Source organism: Lissotriton helveticus, chromosome 2_1 (assembly GCF_964261635.1).
Source record: "Lissotriton helveticus chromosome 2_1, aLisHel1.1, whole genome shotgun sequence".
Taxonomy (NCBI): domain Eukaryota; kingdom Metazoa; phylum Chordata; class Amphibia; order Caudata; family Salamandridae; genus Lissotriton; species Lissotriton helveticus.
The window spans coordinates 87,561,229-87,575,094 of NC_136059.1; the positions used below are offsets into that span (position 1 = coordinate 87,561,229).

Genomic DNA, 13,866 nt, shown 5'->3' on the forward strand with positions numbered 1-13,866 from the left:
TGAGTTGTGATTTTGAAAAAATTAAAAAGTAAGCATCTACTCTGAACTCTAATCTCTCGAACGTGTTAGTTAGCAGTGGCTCGGTGTCGTGATGTTTTCTAATTTATAGTTGTAGATGCATGCTGCACAGTAATTATTTTTTTTCCTGATCTTTGATGGCCTGAGGGATCGATTGTGTATTTAATGCGCCTGGCTTTTGGCCCTCACATGTGACCTCCGTCATAGCTCTGGTCCCCCGACGGCGCATCTTAAACAGAGTCCTGACCTGTGGTGGTGGCCTCCACGTGCCTCTATGTCCCCCCCCCCAGTGAGACTTATGTTTCAGTCCCAGCAGGGCCTACCCTATCCAATGCTGCAAGGCCGGGTAATGAAGGCCGTCTCCTGTTTGAAGCAAGTGAAATCTCTTGGCAGAATAACAGTGCTTCTGCTCTACTTATTTTCCAATGAGCCCCAAAATCATTGTTTTTAGGATTTAATATTATCTCTAGCGAGGGAAGAGGTGATAGGGTCAACAACCGTATAAGCTGCTTCCTTATTGATCTTTACTGCAGAGCACGTGTAATAAAGGCTTTTACAGGTGATTTCTACTGATTGAGAAACAAAGTATATTTCTTGGTTTTGCATAAAATGACAAGTTGGGTTACACAGGTACATAACTCAAGTCCCAGTGTTCTGTTTTTTAGGATGCATTGCCGAGTAAAACGAAAAGGCCCCTTTCATGAAAATAAAATCAAAGTAGCGGCAGAGGTTTAAACCTCCATCTAAGCTTAAATTCGTGATTTTATGTTTTAATTCACTAACATTCCCAGTAAAGCACCTGTGAAATTGTGCTAGGCGCAGCCCATGTTTGACGTCCAGCACACCAGATAGAATTATGGCGCCCACTTGACACATTTTCTGTTCCACGCTGCACAGGTGAGGAAAATAACTCCGGGTCACTGCGAGCGCAGAATGGCCCTGACGAGGAAAACACTCAGCATCAGTCTGTGTGTGGTGCCTGGCAATGCGCCACCTTAGCGTGCTTGAATGACACCTACAGGGACCTGAGTAACACTCATTTAAATCAAACTTTACTATTTTTGACAGGCAATAAATGATTACTGCATTTAATGCACAATGCACTTATTATGCATTGGTAACTTGCTGCCTAAAAATAGGAAAGTGTGCTTCAATTTGAGTCCGTAGTAAACCCTTGTTAATTGTATGTCTAGCGGCAAGCAGTGCTTCATTTGAGCCGGTGGTTTCCAGTGCTCAGCACCTGCGCTTTTCACGAGCACCAGTCAAGAACAAATTTATTTATGGTAGTAAGGTGGAAATGAAATGATTTGTGCAGAATCACAGAATGTTGTGCCGACTAGCGCCGAGATTTGAATCTGGTTCCCCAGCTCCGAAATCGGCAGCTCTGGCCAGTAGCCACATCCTCTCCCCACTTTCATGGTTAGTAGTTGGTTCTGTGTTAGGTGGTGCTAACAGGAGAAATGGGCTGGTACAAGCTGCCTCCTGACGAGATCCCGGGCACTTATGTTTTTTTCACAAATTAGCCACTGGCGCAAAGCTAGGCTGCCACGTGTGATGCAACTCTGAGAAACATACACACTGAGTGCCAACACTGGGCCTAGCTTCAAAAACATAACATTAGAAATGTATCCTAACACTAAGCCCTGCTGACAAACAGCGTGTATATTGCTCAGAGGTGCGTGGCACTGGCAGGGCCTAGCTTCAGAAACATTTCTATCTACATATTGTTATATGACATCCCTTTATTAATGTAAAGCTGCACTTTCACAATTGCTTTATTAACCTTCTTGCTTCTCAAATTTGCTTGAAAATGCAATATTTACCCACTCTTTTTTCAAAATTTCCCCCCCAAAACCCCTCTTAAGATGTTCTGGCTTGCTCACTATGCACGCTTGCCACAGGGCACTCCGACAGAAAGTTTACGCCTCACCACTTTCAAATGTCACCAGCCACCAATGCAGCCACCAATGCATCCAAAGCCAGAGAGGGGATGTGGGAGAAAAGGGAAAAGACTACCCACTCAGCTGTAAAGCACAACCCAAACTCTTCTAGGTCCCAAAGCTACCAATAATGCAGTAGAGAGTATAAACTAAACTATTAATCATGTTTAACACATTCATCATTGATTTCTCAGGAAAATATTCCAAGCAATCTAATGTCTTATAATGCACAAAAGTCATTTTAACCAATGTAATTCATTAGAAATACAATAATATATTTGTGAAAAACGAATAATCCCGAGAAAAAGCCCACACAGTAACTTTACATAGCTGTCCCGCTGCTGCCGGTTAGCTGAGTGGGTCCAGGTGCCTGTTGCTCTGTCTGTCAGCCGTGTCCACTCTGAGTGCCGAAGAGCCACCATTTCCATCTTTATTGTATTGTAGCCAGCTTCATATAGCGCTTCACACCCCTACGTGGAGCGCCGAAGCGTCTTTCTGGGTGGGTAGGCGCTACACCGTGGCGGAGTGTGGGGTTGGCGGCTGCATTAGTAGTTATCACAAGTGGGAGTCATTTTGGGCCGCAGCGCTTAGAAGTGTGATGCAGGAGAAGGCGCGAGACATAGGCACTATATTATAGTTGTGATTGGCTGTCCGTTTGAATTCACTTTTCTGGCCTCTTGTGTGCTAGAGGCGGGGTCAACCCGGGGTGGTCGGTGTTATGAATTGTCCCGTTGGGGGTGGGTGGGGGCCGCAGCATCAAGCTATGGGGCACTGGCGTGGGTGCTGTGGGGCAGCTGCGCATGCCATGTGCCTTGCCGGGAGATTTGTTGGCATCTGTGTTGTGCCAGTCATGACTATTGGCATCACGGCGGCTCTTTGATGTAGACCATTATCGTATTTTTTAAGCTCTAGGCAAAATATAATAGTGACATTTTCTAGAGCCTGCAGTAACACCAGAGAGTTTCCTAGCACTAAGCGGCTCATCCAGAACTCCCCTCCAGCACTCCCCACGTGGAAACGCATCTGCGCTGGAATCCCCGAGAGGTGTACAACTTCCAGTGTGAGGTAATGCCATGCTCTTAGCCACTCTTATTCACACAAGTGGATTTGGTTTAAATAGGCGTATTAATTAGCATGGGAACTTATTTTTTTCTTTGGCACAGCACAGTTGTTTACAAGACCCCAAACCTGTAGTCAGAGTCTATTGGGGGGGCGGGGGGGGGGCGGATTTGACCGTCCAGAGGCACTGAAACACCTGCCAAATATTGTAAGAAGCGCCTGACATTTCTGACAATAACTTTACAAATGCCCGACTGTCCGAATGGAGCTCTTTGCCAGACACCTCACTGGCAGAAAAGGTTTGGGGAAAACAGCCTCTTCCACAGCCTCAGTACATCTATTCAACCCTTTACCAGCCATCCTCAACTTTTCTCCATCTACTGCTCTCTGCACCACAATACGAGCACATCCCAGACCCTACAGAGGACACAAACACACTGCTCATCTCCTAACCAACACCAATGCGCTTTCAGCCACACTTCGCCCCCCCATTGCTCGCCATTTCTCCCACATGCATCTTCCACCCTCTGCTGCAACATACTCAGTTCAACACACATGGAGTACTCTGCAGTCGTCATCCAAATTACTCCTCCTTCTTTACATATAGATCACAGCAACCAACACGTGCATGCCAGCTAGCGAACAGAGCCTCGTGGCCATCCTATTGGTAGCGATGAGATATATAATAGCAGTGTCCAATCATATAAAGGTAAAACACCATTCTCTACATCCATACACTACAAATGCAAGATGTGTATGAGAAAGTGAGGTTTTTCAACTTTTGTGGTAAGGCACAGTGTTCACTTGCGTTCACAGAAAAATGAGGCCTTACACTTCACAATGAGGTTAACGTGCCTGCCTTGTATTAATGAATACTGATGTTGTGCATCTTAGCCAATAAACAGTGTTAGAAGTCATGATCTCATTAACTTGGAGTAAGGTCTTCTCCTTCAGCCTGGGTTACTTCCTGGTTCTGGGCATTCTGGGTGACTGTTGCTCTATTTAGGTGGTTACATGCATGTGTATGTCTCTGATATTCCTGGATTAACTGCTATTTTTATGTTATGTCTCTTTCGTTTATCATGATTGTTTACTAAACCAGCATTCACCTTATTTATTGCAGTTGGCTGATTACTTTCATTTCAAAAAAGGAATTTCCAAATTTAATTTGAGTTCTTGTTGATTACTTTCGAGAAGGTTTTAGTTGCATTTGCTTTTGATTGGGGCTGACTTCGAAGTCTGTTTGTAAATGTTGCTGCTGACCTTGTTCCTTCGTGGGTTCCTTGAGTTATAAGTGCTTGTTCCATTTATTTACGTACATCTGGTAAGGTAGCTCATTGGGTGCATGCGTTTGTTTTCCTGTGACTAGTTTGTTCTGATATAATTGTCTTATTTGCAATAGTTTTCAGTACACAGTTTGCTCAATCAGTTATGATTTTGTGTGACTACCTGGATTCCTGGAGTGCCTCTGACTTCATTCTGTTTCTTTACTTTTTGTGACTGTTGGTCCTGCGGGGAAACATTTTCAATTTATGTTGTTTTGTTTACTGGGAGCATTGCTTTTATTTTCCTTTAGTGCAATAGGCTGGGTGGTGAAGTGAATTTCCCATAGTGTGCAGTCACTTCAATTTGCCTTTAGGTGACTACCTGGCTTGATGGTGGTTTTCTATTTGATTTCATGTAACTCCTTGTCTTGATGAGTGCATTGGTTTTAGTTTGTTTGAGGTAACTGCTTCACATGCTGGTTTCATCACACAGCTAACACCCACCCTGAGAAAGCCAGAGCTGCCCTGTTAGTGGTATCAACACCAGTGCGCTTAGGTTCCTTACAGCTCCTTCACTTGAAGTGGGTTACCACCTACCCGTTACTTTTTGTATCCTGCTCGTACCAAGTCAGATCCAGACCCAGACCAGTCCCCACAGTTGCTTCGGATTATGGGACATAATCATGTCATCTCAGGCGCGATGTAAAGACTCCCAGTGAGCTGAAGACTCTTTTGGCTCAAGAACCAACTAGCTGGAGACCCTTGTGGTTGTTTAAAGATTTAAGATCAGCCTGTAACTCAGTCTTGAGCTGGGTGGGTGACCTCGATTACAAAGTGGCTGTGCCAGATGTCCCATTATGACCCCTTTTGCCTGTCTCCCCTTCAGACGCACAGGGCATAAAACTGGGGGGTGCTCAACCCTGCCAAAAAACTGAGGGGTGACCCTAAGAGCACAGCTGCCATCCAATCAGGGGTGGGATGCTTTGGTGTGCTGGTCTGGTTTTCTGGGTGCATTGGCTCAAGTTTTTCCCCATGTAATTGATTGGGTGTCTTGGTAAGTTGGTAACTGTTTGACTTGCTTGGTGCTTTTATGTTGGTGCCTGCATGCTGAGGTGTACTCTTCTTCAGTTTAAATATATGTGACTGGCCTGTTGACTAGCACCCTGCTTTCAAAGTGAAGGTTCACAGGTTCACACTTGCTTTAGTTTACTTTTGTATGGTTGACTGCATGCACTGTTTTGCTGGATGCATTGCTTTAAGTTACTACTTGATGCATTGCTTTCAGTTTGCTTTAAAGTAATTGCCTCTCATTTTCCTAATGCTTTGTGAAGGCTGTTTCCCAACTGCTGTGCAACTTCTTCTACTCTTAGAGCTGAGATTTTCATGAAAGTCTTATAGTCTGAATTCAGCACCTGAGCGTAATAGGACGGAATGTATGAAGCTCTGTGGTTATACTGAATAAGCAGCTACCTATGTTATGCCATCTATTAATGTAATAACTGCACTTTCACAATTGCTTTATTAACCTTCCTGCTTTCTCAAATTTGCTTGAAAATGCACGATTTTTCTTCTTCTTTTCAAAATTTTCTTGGGAGGTGTAACCCCCCAAACCCCATTTTTGGGGTTCAGGCTCACTCGCTGCACTCGCTCGCTACGGTGCTGTATGCAAATCACTTTGCGCCCCACCACTTTGAAATGTCACCCACCGCCCCTGCTCGTGCTGCATGCTTTACGCATACATTTAGCTTCTTGAGTATAGCAGCATTCCCTGCAGTCCATAGGACCGCTCCTTCATCTGATATCAAATAAACAAAGGGATAAAATGACAGGTAATGCTTAAAGTCAAACTTAATCTCGTATACCATAAAGTGCCTCGTGCTACGTACTTTATACCAACGTGTAACGAGTTAGGTATAACAACATACCCTACAGTACATAAATTCAATCATTCATCGAATGTAAGGCAATAAAACTACAATTAAGTTAACCCATAACATTCGACGCATCATTCATTCCGCGTGTGTGTGTTTTTGAGTGTCACTGCAGCTGGCTGGGATGGGCGCGCGCTCCCAGCAGAAAGCACCTAAATGTGGATTACACCTCTTTGCCCAGCCCCCTTCTGCTCTGCTTCCTGATGGCGCGCGCGCACAGACACTGCGAGAGCGTCTCCGTGTTCTGGATCACACTGAGTGCATCACTGCAGGGTGCATCTCTTAGGGTAGCCGTGGGGGGGGATGAGGCGGGCCAGGCTGTGCTCCTGCCCACCACCCCTGCCTCTGCAGCATTAATGTGAGAGTCTGGTGCCTTCAGACTGTGGATTATCAGGTTCAAAGTTCGCGGACCTGATAATTCTGGACCAAGATACGCTGGACCACTCAGAACCGCAAGCACTGACGTTCCCCTCAAGGCAGAGTATGAACACTTACAATACGGTCCTGGCATTGGCGGTAACTCACTATTCAGGGCAGTGACTTTTTCACGCGATGCCCCTACCACTAAGTTATTGAAATGTTTCAGCACCAGTGGTTGCAGCACTGAACAAGGCCAAGACAGCTCGTCTGGAAGTTCCGTGGTAGCAGAGCATAGAAGAGATTTGACAAAGTCTGTAGCATTTAGCCATTTTCCTAAAGGGGACGATGGCTGGAAGGCAGGCGCTGTTGAAAGCGCCAATAGAACTGTGGCTGTTAGTCCAGGAGCTAGCATGGTGCTGGCCGTAGCATTCACAATGCTCTGATGGAAGATGTTTAGGTGATGGACGAAAGACACTCAGACACAACAGAGCATTGGACAGTGGCTTCCTGGGGTGGCAAAGACAAGGCCTGAGCATGAGAGGAAGGAGCGCTGGAGATGCCAAAGAAGAGGCTTGCTGCCGACTAATCCGATGATGACAATCTTAGAAGACATGGGGGTGAGGTAGCCTACATCCAAAAGAAACAAGGCACCAGAGAAGGAACAGGGAGAGCAGGAGGACGCGAGCGACGAACATCTCTGCCTACATATGAAACTGGGAGCTTCATTGCTCTTCTGGCAAAGGTTAGTCCAGAAGTCATGTTGACTATGATCCTCTCAAATATGTCTTTATTACGCCTAAAATATGAGGGAATGACTGGTTAAAATGCTCCAGGCACCAATGCACAGAGCACAAAAATCATGTAAATGGCTCTCGCTAATATCCGGCCAAACCCATGCAGTTACTAACTTCCGAAGGCTGCTGTTGGACAGAATTATACCTTATATTTAACTGTTATCAATGTGTACGTCAAGTATGCTTGTAACATAGCATGCTTCAAAAGCATAATTAGTTTGGCCTTTAAGAAACTCATTCCACTAATACATTTGAGGGCTTGAATTAAATTATCCTCTGCAAAATGCTAGGATTCCTTCCTGTGTGATCTAAAGTTGCCATGGCTTGGAAAGACACAAGAGCAGGTCATGCCTGCCATCAGACCAGGTATATGGCTCACTCACAAACGTTTGCTGAGTCACTGTTCTGGAACAGCGCGGATAATGCATTCAACGTTGCAATTTCTAAGCCAAAAAATTATCCATCAGAGGTTATTTTTAAAAAGCTGACAGAATTTTGAAAACCAATTGTCCTAAACCATGCAGTGATCCCAAAAAGCAATAGCCAAGAGATGATCTTGCTCAGGTTTGTCCAACATCGACTCGTGACTCATGATAACCATCGGCTTTGCAAAGGACTTCAATTTAGTCTGATTGTATGTAAATTTATCCATGTGGATATCCTGGCAGGGGTCCCACCTGGTGGTGATGGCTGAAACAACTGCCACTTTCCCTCCAACGTATGTCAACTATCTCTCAAATCAATTTGCATATTTTAGGTATTCATCAGCCTTTTTGATGAGATTCAACCAGTCTTATCCCACTGCAAAAATGCGAAGTCACCGTCTCTGTCCACTTTATTCTAACAAACATTGTTCTGTACCAGTCGTTTGTTATACTGATGAATGCAAACACATAGGGCCCGATTAGAATGTCTTACGGAAAGCCATCAGTCAGCTAGGCGGAGGCTTTCCACCCGACATCAATGGTCTCCATCCGACAGTCGTATTACAATACTGGCAGTCGGAGGGAAACCCGCAGTGGGATTCCGCTCCGCTTCTGACTGGCTCACAGAGCCAGCAGTGGCGGGGGGCAGAAAAATAATACCATAATGACGGCGGAGCCAGCCTGAGCTTCGCCTCTGGGGTTATGATTTCGCTTTTCACCTGACCTTTCATGGAGTTCAGTGTCTATGGGAGCCCTAGCCGTGCCCCCTTCCCTAAACATACATTTTTCAATTGCAGCTTGTGATGTACCCCTTTTCCGCCCACCGCACAAGCTGCAATTGAAAAATGTATGTTTCACGTTGCATCCAAATACAGCGGGTGGAACCACCGAGCTATGGTCGGGCGGTTCCATTCCGCAACGGTGTCGGTCATACTCTCGTCCGACCAACATCGTAATTAGGCCCCTGGAGAATAACTCCTAAATACTCGTATCTGACAAATCCAACCAGATGAAAATTTTATTTGATCATATCAGGCTGATCCTCCCTGACAATGCATTTTCCTCTCCGTTGTTACAAGTTTGTTTTTTAGCCCACCGCCTCCACCACCACCCCCTCTCCTATATTCCAGATGACTCTTTTAGGGATTCCTCCATTTAGGCACATAAGAAAAAGGTAGAAAACAAGGTACAAGAGGACTGTTCCCCTCGTCACGCACTTCCTGCCTTTATCTGATGTCACTTAAACCCTTATGTTTAAAAAGCTAGTCATGTGGAAAAGGAAATATTTTAGCATTTGTCTTACCAATTGGTAGGTGTTTCATTTTGCCCGTCCGGCCCATGGATTTCATTCCTGGTCTGGGGACTTTTTCAACAATTTCTTATTCATAAAAATTGACAAACAGATGCTCCTCGCCTTGATCATTTGCCGCCCTAAATTCTCAGGTTGTCATGTCTTCTACTGCTGCAGCAGGCTGATGGCAGGGTTTCAAAAGTGGAAGTGGAAATTGAGAGAAGACAACGTGGACCTTTGGAAGAGGATACGCGCCTGGAGTTTTGCTGGAAAGACTATCTTCCAGCCCCAAGGCTGCTGATGTTCCGCATCATTTTTTTTAATTTCTTTTTGACGAGAGTGAGTTCATGGAGCACGAGATATGTGGCTTTGTGGCCTACATGAGGTCTGAATTGGTAAATGGGGGTTTATTGTGGTCAGTGAGGTTTACAAGTATTTTTGTTTCTTGTTTCTGAGCAGCAGCGTAGGAAGGGGGGTACGGGCCACCCCGGGTGTCATCACTGAGGGTGTGTAAAAATTGCACAAATAAGTGTTTTTAAAATAAAATACAAATTTGGGGGCTCACACCATTTTTGGGGTGAAAAAATTATATTATTTAAAACGAGTTTAATAACTTCGTCTGAAAACACGAAACGCGGCTGAACTCGACGCGGGGGCTGACAAGAAGTTTTCCACACCGGCTACCACCTGACCTTGCTACGCCACTGTTTCTGAGCACTCCTGGAGCTGATCTGGCAAGATTAGGTTTTATCTTCTTTTTTTAATATTTGTTTTGCATTGTTTGTCATATTTCACAAAAAACTAATTTCATAAAACATTTCAAACGTTGCAGTGTTACTAAAAATCTTCTGATCGTATTCATCACCAAAGTCAGACAGAGTGAAGTTGTCCATTGAAATCCGTTAGCATTGAACGCTCATTCAATATGATTGAATCTGTTGACGCTTTACTCACTATTCTCGCTATCCTGAGTTTAGCAAGAGCAGAAGGCAGACTTAGGACCTGATTTAGGGCCTTATCTAGAAGAAAGTGACTCAGTGCAGCCCGCATGCCAATTTATAATAATATGTTACATCACTGTGCTTTCCCCAGCGCTGGCGCACAAACTACTGCCATGCTCCGACGCTGGCACCCTTGCACCATCGTGTAAGGTTGTCTGCATTTTAGGGGAGATTGTTTTTGTGCGGGAAGGGGCACCTTCCTGCACAAAAACAATCACAAGAGATGTTTTCTTCTTTCTATGTGTGCTGCAGAATGCATCACGCAAAGAAGGAGGAAAAAACGAGGAGAATTGAAAACATTTCTCCTTGTTGTGCCTCCCTACACCTCCCCTGGGGAGGCGTGCCTTCGGATGCATTCCCTTGTTTACGAAAGGTTGTTAATGTAGGAATGTGGCAGCAGCCATGGGTGTTGTGTGGCAACACCCAGAGCATCACTCATGTCATGCCCCTTTCACGCAAAGTGCTGCGTGAAAAGGGGCCATATTTACAAGGGCACAAAAAGCCATACAGAGTGGCCTTAGTGTCCTTGTAAATATGGGGCAGCAAACTGTGCCACTTGTGCGTCACAAAAGGTAACACACCGGCAGCGTAAGGGGCTTGTAAATACGTCCCTTAGAGTTTAGCGCATGATATGCTGGCTTACCCGTCTATCATATTAAAGCTGCATTAATAGAAAACAGTACAGTTTTGATCCTCTGCAGAGGCATACCGTGACAAAGCCATTATCTCCTCAGGACTGGAATAGCGGCACATTGTACGCACCAATATCATCTGTAGGAATAACTAGTCACAATCTTCCAGCCAGAGAGTCATTGCCTCTGGTGGGTGGAACTACATCATCACCGGTGGCTGTGGCATTTACTGTGATCGCGGTCCAAGCCAAGCACGCGTGCCCAGTACAGCTGTACCCATGTGTCTGGGCATCGTGGTCCCAGGAGAAGGTGTTCTTTAAGAGGTGCAGTGACATCTCTCGCTGGTCAGGTAGGAAGAATGTGAGTATTGTGCAAAATCTCCACTAGGCCTAGTATTACCCATGATGTTCAAGAAGTTCATGCTTGGAAAAATCTTTACCTTCAGTTTATAAAACATATGATTTTTAACATTCTCATCCCTTGGCCCACACTCTCACATCTGCATGAAAGAAATGGCTGCAAAGCAGCTGGGTCCGGATGAACAAACGCTGTTCGCAAACCAGGATATGTCAGTTTACATACACCGGCTCGCAAATGGATGTGCAATCTGTGATGCACTCTATGGACTAATTGGTCACATTGCAAATTGTCCATTCACAGAGGGTCGTCAAACAATCTTCCCTGATGAATATTAGTTATAGGTATTAGGTATAGTTTATAAGTCACAATTTGTCACTCCTCTGATCGGTTGCAAATGCAGAGAGGGAGGCCTGCAAGTGACATCAAACCTCTGCTTCGCCTTTGAACTCCCAAAAGGGAAAACATTTTTTTAAAAACATTCCTTGTCCGCTAAAGGTGCAGATTAAAAAAAAAATGTTTTGCACTGCCTACTATCGCTGAGACTACTTCTACTGACCCGACTGCAAATCAGTCGTAACCCCAGCTCGGAGGCTGGTGATTGATCAATGACTTGCCATCTTAGGGCCCGATTCAGAAAGGGCCTCCGCACTGCGCAGCTGTCGCGGTGCGTCCACACTCGTGACGGAACCTCCGCAATGAGAAACCGCAATGCGGAGGTCCCGCCATTGCAGCCCCTGCGACCACGACTGCGCGGTCTCCGCCACAAGTGCAGAGACGCCCGATCTCAAAGTACTGATACATAATTTCCCGGATCACAAATTGGAGGGGGATGGCCCTATCACAGCCCCTCCTACTGGCGAATCGAAAAAGGACGCAAAATCCAATTAATGAGTCTAAAAAATATTTCTGCTTCATAAAAGGGCATGTTAACATTGCATAGAGTCGTTTTGCAGTCGCAAATCCAATGATTTTACAAATTGTAGTGTTTACAACTCAAAAGGGCTTTCTGCATTAGGCCCCGGTTGCTCTACTGGTACCATTAAATGGGTTCTATGTGTGAGTAGCGTGGCATTGGAAGTTAGGGCTAGTTGTATGAAATGATTTTGCAATCTGCAAAATCACAGTCTGTAATTTTCAAAATGCGTATTGTAAATGAGAACTCCTTTTCCGAGTTTTAAAAGGCGTTTACCCACTCACAGCCATTCATAAAAAGAGAGAGGCTACAAACAGTGGTCACAAATTGCGCACCAACTATTTGCAACCTGTCTGTGATTTTCCATTGCAACCAGTGAACTAATATGTTGCATAGCAAAATCTCCAGCCACAGGGAGTGGTAGTAAAACCTAACTAATGAATATGAATTAGACGGATCACTATTTGCGACCCACTTGGATTGCCTACAAACATAGGGCCAGATGTATCAAGCATTTATCAGGTCGCAAACGGCCCAATTCGTGTTACCGAATCGCAATTTGGAACTGCGAATACATACTGATTCGGTATTAGGAAGGGGTATGTTTAGGGGGCCCTTCCTAGTACTGAATCGCAGTGGTATGTAAGAATGTTTAGCGACTGAATTGCGGTTGCTAAACCTTCCCATTTTACCACCTATGTCGGGTGCTATAGGGTGATTATGGCGCTAAATTTAAGCTTGTGGTCATTGCCTCTTTTATAGAAGAGTTGGAAGCAGGCCAGAGGTATGCACGCATCTGCTGCCCGGATGACCGCCTGCAGCCTGTCCCTCACTCACTCAGACCCACCCTCCCTTGATGCCTTAGAAACACTTATCGTAAAGACAGACCAGCTCAGGAAGGCAGCCTTGGTAACTCAACCCTACATAACAGCTCAGCCTCTGAAGCCTACACCAGCTGCGGCCATCACACCGGCCTCAGGGGATCCCTGAAACAGAGACATGGCGCCGGAAAATAGTTAATGCATCTGATGCACCCCTGAGCCAATCCTGATGCTTGTCTCATTCAAGCAGACATGTAACACTCAGAGGCCGAGTTCATGTTTTGCAGAGAAGCAAAATATCCAAGCTACACTCTCAGTGATACGTCATTGGCCCTTGCAAAGCAGCATCTCACAGTTCACATTGCATAATGTTGTTGCTCTTCATATGAAGGGGTGTCCATAGGTGAAAAGCTGTGTAGTCCAGCTATGTGCTGCCTTTTGCATGCAAAGATGCTTATGTTTTACTTTACACATTGTCCCAACTCGAAGTAGCATTTTCTTTGTATATTAATATTAATATATGTATATATATACTATTTGCCTTGATGTATGACATTACAACGCATGCTTTTACCACGCATGCTTTTACATCGCAAGTTTTACAACGCATGCCTTTACAACGCATAGCGCTTTGGGGTGCTGGATAGTGAATAGTTTAATTTATTATTCCAACTCCAGTCCCCGTGGATAGTAGGGAAGGTGTTGGATAGTAAATTAAACCTATTCCCTATCCTAGAGCGCCCCCAGCGCAATGCGTTGTAATGGTTTGCGTGGTAAAAGTTGCGTTGTAAAGGATGTTTCCCATTTGCATTGGCAACCTTCCGCCAGCTATCTTTAATTGTTATTTTAAGGATCAATATGTAGCACATACCTCGTTCCATACAGGATTCAAGTTATTCTTTATCACCTTGGTTCTCTTTTTCACTCCTGAAAAATAATGAGAGAATATTAATGTTGCAGGATGGGCGAGGTTACAAAATCAAAATAGTTTAAAGCGAGTCTTTCTTCTATGTCATAGCCTTTGTGGCTGTGACCCAGGTGTGCCTGTCTCATGGT

At 44.9% G+C, this 13,866-nt stretch overlaps 1 protein-coding gene across 1 annotated transcript in view; it reads right to left on the minus strand.

Moving 5' to 3' along the window:
• DYSF (dysferlin) overlaps positions 1–13,866 on the minus strand; it is a 1,004,398-nt gene that overhangs the window by 935,913 nt on the left and 54,619 nt on the right. The window contains exon 2 of the mRNA XM_078674496.1: positions 13,682–13,737. Within this exon, the coding sequence (XP_078530622.1) occupies positions 13,682–13,737 (56 nt within the window). The remainder of the gene's footprint in view (positions 1–13,681; positions 13,738–13,866) is intronic.